This window comes from Cyprinodon tularosa, unplaced genomic scaffold (assembly GCF_016077235.1).
Source record: "Cyprinodon tularosa strain WSP-4 unplaced genomic scaffold, ASM1607723v1 ctg813, whole genome shotgun sequence".
NCBI classification, from domain to species: Eukaryota; Metazoa; Chordata; class Actinopteri; order Cyprinodontiformes; family Cyprinodontidae; genus Cyprinodon; species Cyprinodon tularosa.
Genome location: NW_024039578.1, coordinates 269,677 through 279,423, shown reverse-complemented (window position 1 = coordinate 279,423; position 9,747 = coordinate 269,677). Strand labels below are relative to the sequence as shown.

At 44.4% G+C, this 9,747-nt stretch overlaps 1 protein-coding gene across 1 annotated transcript; it reads right to left on the bottom strand.

The window, feature by feature from the left end:
• Positions 1-1,291: 1,291 nt before the first annotated feature.
• Positions 1,292-8,823, bottom strand: prpf4 (PRP4 pre-mRNA processing factor 4 homolog (yeast)). The gene is made up of 14 exons (XM_038271967.1): positions 8,595-8,823; positions 5,614-5,800; positions 5,421-5,508; positions 5,157-5,236; positions 4,904-4,997; positions 3,229-3,323; positions 3,094-3,152; positions 2,859-2,982; positions 2,689-2,778; positions 2,445-2,567; positions 2,207-2,314; positions 1,749-1,867; positions 1,547-1,653; positions 1,292-1,458 (listed from the first exon to the last, which is right to left on the bottom strand). The coding sequence occupies exons 1-14, from the start codon at positions 8,764-8,766 to the stop codon at positions 1,372-1,374; spliced, it is 1,533 nt and encodes a 510-aa protein (XP_038127895.1). The 5' UTR covers positions 8,767-8,823; the 3' UTR covers positions 1,292-1,371.
• Positions 8,824-9,747: the final 924 nt, after the last annotated feature.

Here is a 9,747-nt window from a genome sequence, read left to right as displayed (position 1 = left end):
CATGGCAGAATACCGTATGTTTTTAAAGTTTAATTTGATTAATAGTTTTTTTTTTTAATAAAAGTATCCTAATATATCAAATCAATGAATTTTAAATAAAAAGAAGTAACTAAGTTGGAGCTTTTAAAGTTAGAACACAGCTTCAGTTTATTATCCAGCTAGAAAGCAGGAATCAGGCTGGAAATCTGGGTGTAGTGATGCACTCAGACCTGAACCTTCAGAGGCTCATAGACACAGGAACAAAGTGGGCCTTCTATCACCTGAAGAACATCTCCAGGATTAAAGGACGAATGTTGAAAAACTACTTCCCGCTTTGTTCATCTTTAGTAGAATTGATCCCTGCAGCGGCGCCTCCACAGGTCTGCCTAGAAAGTGGATCAGACAGCTGCTGCTGATCCAGATGCTGCTGCCTGCGTCCTCACTAGAACTAAAAAAGATCAGACAGCTGCGGCCGATCCAGATGCTGCTGCCTGCGTCCTCACTAGAAGAAAGTAGAGAACATCAGCCCAGTTCTAAAGTCCTTCCTCTTGCTCCTTGTATCTCTGAAAATGGACTTTAAAATCCTTCTGTTGGTCTAGAAATCACTTAAAATCTGAGGACCAAAATACATTACAGACTAGTTGGCAGTGGATCGACAGGCAGACCTCTCAGGTCTCCTGGATCACATCTGCTCTGCGTAAGTAGAACTAGATATGGAGAAGCAGCTTTGTTATTTTGCTCCACAAATCTTGAATAAAATCCCAGAAAAATTGTAAAAATGCTGAAACCCAGAGTTGTTTTAAAAAAGTTAACATTTGATTAGTTTCCTTTGACTGTGCTGTCCTGGAAACAATCTCCTTTTTTAGATCCAATATGCTCCCTTTCCTCCCAAACTATTTTAAAATCAGTTTTTTTTTTTATAGTTTCTGAAGCTGTTCTTGTGTTTCCTCTTGTGAAATGCTCCTTGATTTTACTTGTTCAGCACCCGTTAAAGAGCTTTATGAATAAAGTTTTCTATTTCAAATAAAACATCATTCATTTCTGTTGTCTAACTTTGGTAGCTGTGGTCCCCTGGCTCCAGCTGCAGTTGCCATGCTGTTCTGGCTGAGGCATGGCGGTGAATAATGGGGTGAATGTCTGCGTTGGTTCTCAGGTCATCCTGAGGCCGGACAGGCCGAGCATCAGAGTGTTCTAACAAAGAACCACAGATGATACGAGTAGCAGCATCCGTTTGGTTTCACTTCAGGTTTAATAAAGTTGAGATCATCTGAATTAACTGCCAATAAACTAAAAAAAACAACAACAACAAATCTAAGAAAGATTCAACTTCTTTATTAGATTTAAAAAAAACAACAAAAAATCTTATTTCATTGGATGACATCACTGCTGACATCATTCGGACAGCCAGAGTTTGAAGGTTCGGTCGTAAGAGCAGGTGGCGATCAGCTTCCCATCAGGTGACATGTCCACGCCCATCACCTGAAAACAACCATCAATCCAGGGTTTCAGAGCGGCTAATCAGGGTTCAGCCCTCAGGCGGACCAATCAGAACGTAGAGCCATCCTACCTTCCCCTCATGTCCTGCCAGCGTCTTCAGCGGCATCCAGCCCGGGTGGCTCCAGACCTTCGCCGTGTTGTCGTAAGCTCCGGTCAACAGAAAGTGACCGTCTGTGGCTGCACAGGAAGTGAGGTCAGAGATAAAAGAATTGAGGTCACAGACACAGGAAGTGGGGGGTCATACTGAGGAGAAAGGTTCTGTTTTTGTTTACGTTGGAAGCGGACGGCTGACAGCAGGTTCTGGTGGGCGGGGACAGTGTACAGACACTTCCTGTTGCGCAGCTCCCAAACCTTACAGGTGTTGTCACCACTTCCTGTGGCCAGATGGTGGCTGCAAAATAAAAAAAACAACAAAAAAAACAAGGTCCGGTTTAGACTCAGGCTCTACAGAGAACTACGGTTCTGAGAATGACGAGAAAACCCACAAAGATCCCAGTTGAACTTAAACAATCAAGTCTTTTGGAAATTAAACCGTCAGCAGAGACATAGAGCCTCTCTGATTGGCTGGAATGTCCAAACCGCCCTCTGATTGGCTAGAATGTCCCTACACCCCTTTAAGTGGCTGATATGCCTCAACTTCCCTCTGATTGGCTGATATGCCATAACTTCCATCTGATTGGCTAATCTCTGCTAGCTGCTCTCTGATTGGCCGTTTTTGTGTTGGGCTGACCCGTTTGGACTGAAGTGAATGCTGTAAATCTCCTTTAGGTGTCCCTCGAGGAAAACCACGCAGCGTCCCGTCCTCAGGTCCCAAACCCTGCCGAACGCATCCAGCCCCCTGATTGGATGAGAAAAAGGCAGAACTATTGGCTAACAGAGATGCCGATTACCAGTGATCAATTACAGCTCAGAAAAACAATTACTGAACCGTTAAAGATCAGAAGGAGGAACCGCTCAGCAAAACCGACCCTGTGGCAGCCAATGAGCCGTCAGGATGGAAGCTGATGTCATGAACTCCTTTGCTGTGACCTTCCTGATGCAGGATCTCCTCCTGAACCTCCAGGTCCCACAGACGCCATGAGTTGTCGTAGCTGTTGGAAGAGAGTATTCAGCGTTACTACGGAGTACGCACAGTTACTACAGAGTATACAGACAGATCTAAGCCCTCAGCCCGATATCACCCAGGAACCACTCGGTTCTGGTCTCTCCTACCAGGTGGTTCCCAGGAATCTTCCGGAGGGATGCCAGGAAACCCGAGACACCCGATCACTGTGACCCTCGATGTCCGCAACTGGCTCGTCACTATGACAACCACAGAGACAAATTCTCATTAGTCCTCTCTGTGTTAAAAGCCAGGCCCAAATTAAGCCCCGCCCACCCACCTCTCCAGGTTCCACAGCTTCACCGTCCCATCAGCAGCACAGGAGGCCAAGTTGACGTCTGATTGGTCGAGAGATATTCCGGACTGCGGGCGAAAGACGATGGCTCCTACGTTGGTGTTGTGTCCTTTAACCAATCACAGCACAGAGAGGAAAGAGGATAGTTTGCTTTAGTGTTGAACCAACATTAGCGTCACACAGCTGTAAACAGAACCAGGAAGAGAGAAGCTCCGCCCACCTCTGAGGGTCCGGATCAGTGTGCAATCAGGGACGGACCACAGCTTACACAGGCCACTCCTGAAGGGGTTAGCACGCTAACATTAGCTTCATTCAGGAACAAGGATACCTGTGTGAGGAGGAGCGGGGTTCTTACCATGACGCCGTGGCCAGCATTTTGGAGTCCGGACTGAAGTGGCAGAAGCTGATTGGTCGATCATCTCCAATCTGACTGCAGAAGTTGTTCAGATTCTGAAAAGAAGAAGACTTTCAGAGGTTGTTCAGGTCCGCGTATAAGAGTAGACCTCACATCCATCACTTTCGCACTGACATGATGTGGTGGCGCCATCTTGGGGTGGTCAACAGCTCCACTCAGTGTAATGTGTTGAGCAGGAACAGAATCAATTTTAACCAACTTTAACTTTCTGAACTTTTTGAAGAGTTTCAGTCTGGCTTTAGAGCTCATCATAGCACTGAAACAGCTCTGGTGAAAGTCACTAATGATATTCTCATGGCCTCAGATAATGGACTTGTATCTGTGCTCGTCCTGTTGGATCCTAGTGCTGCATTCGATACAGTTGACCATAATATTCTTTTAGAAAGATTTGAATATTTTGTTGGAATTAAAGGAACAGCACTAGACTGGTTTAAATCTTATCTATCTGATCGAATTCAGTTTGTTCATGTTAATGATAGATCTTCAACACGCTCAAAGGTTACCTGTGGAGTACCACAGGGATCAGTGCTAGGACCAATTCTCTTTACTTTATACATGCTCCCAATTGGTAGAGTTATTAGACAGCATGGGATTAATTTCCACTGTTATGCTGATGATACCCAGCTATATCTGTCTATAAATCCAGATGAAGCTAACCCATTACATAGATTACAGGCATGTCTTGAAGACATAAAAACCTGGATGACTCTTGACTTTCTGCTTCTGAATGCAGACAAAACAGAAGTTATAGTCTTTGGACCAGAGTCTTTGAAAAATAAGCTGATTAGCCAGTCACTTCATTTGGATGGGATTAAACTGATTTCAGATAATAAAGTAAAAAATCTTGGTGTTGTTTGATCAGGACCTGTCATTTAAATCCCATATAAAAGAGGTTTCTAGAATTTCCTTCTTTCATCTAAGGAATATTGCAAAAATGAGAAATGAAGAAATTTCAGGAGATGAAATGCAGCTCCAGACTAGCTTTGAATGTGGTGATGTCATCAGTACGCTTCTGTTCCATTTGACCCAGATTTGTTCTGCGTGCTCCCGTTCTCCCCGAGTCCAGACTTTCCTGTGTTCGTTCAAGAACAGACTTGGAGAGGACATGAGTCCTTACTCACATTCTAGTGAATTGAGAAACATTCATGTCTGTCTCAGGGTAAGGACCTGTTTAAACCAGTTCAGACTGGTTCTAGTTGGACCGAACTGGATAAAGAACATCTTTTCTGTTCAAAGAGACTCCAGCTAAACACGAGTCCTTTAATTTAGCTGGTTTAAGAGTTCCTTTAACTAAATTTAGCTGGTTTTAACTAGATTTAACTGGAAAAAACACGTTTTGGTACCGTTTTTGTAAGAATCAGCCTTGAAAAGAATTAGATCCAACAGGGTGAAGGCCGCAGAAATATTATCTTTTTTCTCCGACAGCCCAAAATGCCCCTGAACATAAATCAGAGATAAAGACCAGGATAACTGTCCTTCCTCTATTCTGTTTGTTGTTTTCTCGTTGTGCCTCATTGGACCAGACTCCATGTTTCAGACCGTTTCCATGATTTGTTCTTTTCTGGATCCGGTCCACGTTGGATCGGATCTCTCTAGATTGGTCGTTCCGACTCACCCTCAGGGATTTGTGGAGCTCCTGTTGGCGGATCGTCTTTGTCGCCTCAGGAACCTCCTTCTGAGCGCGTGCGGCTTCGAGACGCTTCATCGCCCTGAGGGACCAATCACAGCAAAGTGTTGTACGTGTTAACCAATAAAGGTTACCTCATGCTGGGAGGCATTTTTAAAACACTGCTTAACGTCCATGAAGCAATATAGACAAATATCTTGATGGAAAACGTCCTGACTACAGTAGAACCATGATGACACACCGTGGTAGAGAGTATCTGGCCAACCACAGGCGAGCGTCCCTCAGGGAGGAGGGGCCTTCATGGTACCATGTCTGGTGGCACTGTGATTGGTTAGAGAGAGAACTGAGATTTATGACAGGTTTCTGAATACTACAAGTTCATGACCTTCATGCTTCCTGATACATAAAGAACCGCAGTACGCGGCCATCAGCGTTAATCCAGAGAACTACAGGATGTTATAATAGCTCTACAGATTATTAAGAGGCTAGCAGCAACATTTCTGACCTCATCATGGGACCTTTTGGCTCTTTCCTCGTCTTTCCTGGACTTCTTCAGAGCATCTGGACCGACCACGGACAAAACGCTTCGCAGCCTGAAAATAGTCGTTAAACGAGGCTTATGATTGGTCGACCGTCAACCAATCCCAGCACAGTAAGCACTTCAATGAACAGGGTGTAGAAAGGTCCGCCCCTCCCACCTCTCACGGCGATCAGCGGGGCCCTCTCCGAACAACGTGATCGGCTCCCCCAGCGCTCGGAGGCCTGCTTTAACCTCCGCGTCGTCGGTGGATACGGTGATCTGCCGGGCTCGCCGGCGCCGCTCAAACTCGGCGAGTGCTTCCTGCTGCCGCTCGCTGACCCGTTCCTCCATCTCCATGGTCTCTCCTGCAGGGAAACATGGAAGCTGAGTAAACCTCCCTGGAACTACAGCTTTACGACAGTAGCTACTGCCATCTTGTGGTCAAAACATTCCAGTTTGTAGACCTTACAGTAGTCGAGCCTGTCTGGTTCTATTTAACATTGGGTCTAATCTTACTTTGCAAACTGGAAAACTGATAAATCAGAGCAAACAAAGATCTACTGTTGTTTCCTCGAGGCTCTGTTGGCTCCGTTATGCTACGTTCACACTGCAGGCCTTCGTCGTAGGGAAGTCATATTTAAATGTCAAATCATTCTGGCTTAAACATGTATATAAATGTACTCTTTCTCAGACCATATTGTCCCAAAATTTAGAAACATTCAATTAAAAAAAACCATGTCTTAAAATCTGTGTTTCTTTTATCGTTATCTTCTTCAGGCCAGTTAGTTCTACGTCAGCCTGAACACCTAAATTCGGCCAATCATATATCAACGGTCATCTGTCAATCACATTTTTTCGTTCATAGCATCTTGATTCATGTGTCGCAGCTAATATACGCAACGGTTGAAACCAGAATCCTTTCCTTTCCCATTGAGTTGCGTCCCAGTGTTCACGGGGATGGACGTCTGTGTCTTCGGCAGGCGTAGAGCTAACAGAACTGGCAGCGTTGCGAGGCAAGGGCTCGAACATGTACGGCTGGAAGCCTTCTACACCAAACCAAGCTTCTGCCGCCCTGGCGTCCTCTTCCACAACATCTTCGTCCCCGCTTTCCTCCTCTAAATAAAAAATGGATGACGGAGGAGACTCATCCACGACCTCCGACACTAAACTCTCCTCCTCTTGCATGTTTCCGCTGTCCATAGCGTTCCTTGACAGCGTCGTTTCTAAGTCACCAATTTAGTGCTACTTGGTCCCAATGGAATTTCCCATTGGGAACCTGCTAGCACTAAGTTGCTAACTGGTTAGCAAGATGCTTCCAACGAACCGGCTGCAACCAAACTTGCTTGCAAACCTTCCGCCACAATAATCCCGCCCCCTTGATAATCGACCAAACACATTCACTTTATTCACTCGTGTAAAGTCGGGCACCACTCGGGAGAATTCGGAAATGCAACGATTGGAACAGCCGCTTCCCTACGACTTTAGTGCTTAATTCCGATTTTTTGTGAAATATGATTTTTTTGCGTTGCCGTTCATATTTCCAAATATATGCGACTTGCATGTGATCTCCTGTGTGAACTGCATTCATACAACGCAAGTGTCCCCCATGCGCAGTAGAGGACGCAATGACGTCACAAACTCTCTGTTTACGGAAGTAAACATGGATGGTAGTACTGGAGCGCATCTAGCGATCTTTCCCGACCTTAAAAACTCAATATTTTCTAGATGGTAAACATAAATACTACTCCTCACATCATCGTCCTCCATGGTTGTTGTTTTTTTTATTGCTGCTTCTTCATAGCAAGACGCAGAATAGTGACCTTTGTCGGCTACTAGTGGCGTTCAGGTTGGATGAATGCGACCTGGCCGTTCAGACACAGGTCGCATTTAAAAAGGTCGGATTCGCATCGGATTCAGGACCACATAGCCAAGTGGCCTGGGTCGCATTGGAAAAAAAATCGGATCGGTGTTGTTCAGATTGTTTTGAAAAGATCGGACACAGGTCGCATATGGGCCGTTTCTCAATTCACGAGAACGCGAGTACGTACTCGCGTTCTCGTCAAGTCCGTTCTTGGCGAGAACGTAGGAAGATCGGACTTGGCGAGAACGCGAGCACGCAAGCACGTATGTGTATTGGAACAGAAGCGTACTCGTGACGTCATCACATGCAACGTTGTTTAGCATTTCTTTAACAGTCAAAACTATTTATTCCCTACACAAAACATTTTGAAAACAATATTTTTAATTTCTAAAGCTTAAAAAACATTTAAAAAAATTACCGAACTGCAGAAAACCGCCATCAGAACGAGCGGTAGTTCACACATAACTAGACCGAGAGAGGTGCACTACAGACGGGGTAACATTAGCCCTGGCTGCGGTTACCCTCGGAGGTCTGCTGGTCACTCTGGTCCGCTCAACGTCAGACTTTTTTTAAAAATGTCGCACTAACTCTGTAAACAGACCACACAGGGAGGCTTAAATGTATAATGTTATCGCCTCAAACGATTTCAAAACGTACTTTTGAAGAACAACAGCAGCAGAAAAGGGAATGTTTAACTTAACACTGTGAGCGCTGTCTGGAATCAAGCTGCGGCCGCGGTGCATTCTGGGAAAGCGGTCAGTCTGAAGAACGCACAAGTCTGCTCTGATGCATGCTCGATAAAGAGGGCGGGGTGAGAACAACATCCAGGGATTTGGTGCGTTCTCGATCTGGCGTTCTCGAGAATTGGAATGGTACTCGGGCTGAGGCTGATGACGTGTCACGAGTACACGAGCACACGAGAACGCTCAAGAACGCATATTGAGAAACGCCCATGGTCAAAAAAAATCACTTCAGGCTGTGGTGTGAACGTAGCCTTAGCTCTGATTCCAGTGCATTACAACAAATCTAACTACGGTATATGCTGATGACACACTACTTAAAAAGATAAATAAGGGGATGAGGAGGACTTTACTCCAGTTTAATGTAGAAATAGCAGCTGTGATCTTATGTGGAACGTAGACAGTCAGGATGGTTAGGGTTAATAGTCAGTGACACCAAAACTACATAAATGAATAAAATCTCTGCCCAGATTTAATTCCACATCTCCTGTCCTAACCTCATCAGCCCTGATCGTTTCTGTCCGGTCATTTATCCAGCAGCGGGCGGCCCTGACCCACCTGATGAGATGTTGATGTTTCCCGCCTTGATGCCCGCCCTCAAGGCGTCACTTCCTGTAACCATATTGCTCGCCTTCTCCAGCGTGAGGCGTTCTCGCTCCTTCTCCTCCAGGCTGCCGTAGAAAACGCGACTCTTCTTCATGGCTGGAGCCATGTCCTCCTCGTCCGACATTTTTGCTCCTTTCTGCTATCAGCTGATCCGCTCTGCTGGAAGAGGAGAAGAAGAGACTGTTAGCAAACAAATGGTCACCGCAGCGATAGAACCGCTGTAGCTACCAGATGATTGGCTGAACGTCACCACATGACGTGAAACGTTGTGGTTGCCCAGACAACAATAATAACATCATGCTATCATGCGGGAGCACCTTTAGCGTTAGCGTGTCTAATGACTAACTGAAAAAAATCTGTTTCAGTTGAACAAATAACTGTTAGACCATGATATAAAGGGGGAGAGCTGGGTAGCTCCGTGGCTAGCTGTAGCTAACAGGTTAGCCTCTTTTAGCTCTGTCAGTTAGCCATATTAAGCTACACTACTTTTAAATTTGTGTCAACAACAACTGTTTGTTTTCTACAAGTAGAATAACTGTTTTATTTGTCTAAAATCTCTAGAAAATCATTTTGTAAGATGTTTCATTTGTCCTCTGCCCTCAGATTTTAATAAAAAGAATAAAAATAAGCTGAGAGTCTTAGAAAGCAGTACTTTCCTTCAAGGCTGACAATGATTGTTTTCTACTTTCGGCTACTTTAGATCGCCAATGAAAGGTAAAATAATAGCAAATATAGGTAACGATATGTTGTAGGGATGCACGATATTGGGATTTTGGTCGATATCTGATATGCCGATGTTTTAAAACTCATGTAGCCGATAACCGATATCGATACCGATGTTAAAGCTGGACAAAAATAAGTAGTCATTGAAAATAGCAGTTTTGTTATCCATTTCTGACACTTTGAAAAATAATATACTCAGATATATTTTCATATGCTGATATCAAATACAGGTGCTCGTCATAAAATTAAAATATCATGAAAAAGTAGATTGATTTCAGTAATTCCATTTAAAAAGTGAAACTTGTATATTATATTCATACATTACATACAAACTCATATATTTCAGATGTTTATTTTGTTTAATTTTGATGATTACAAATGA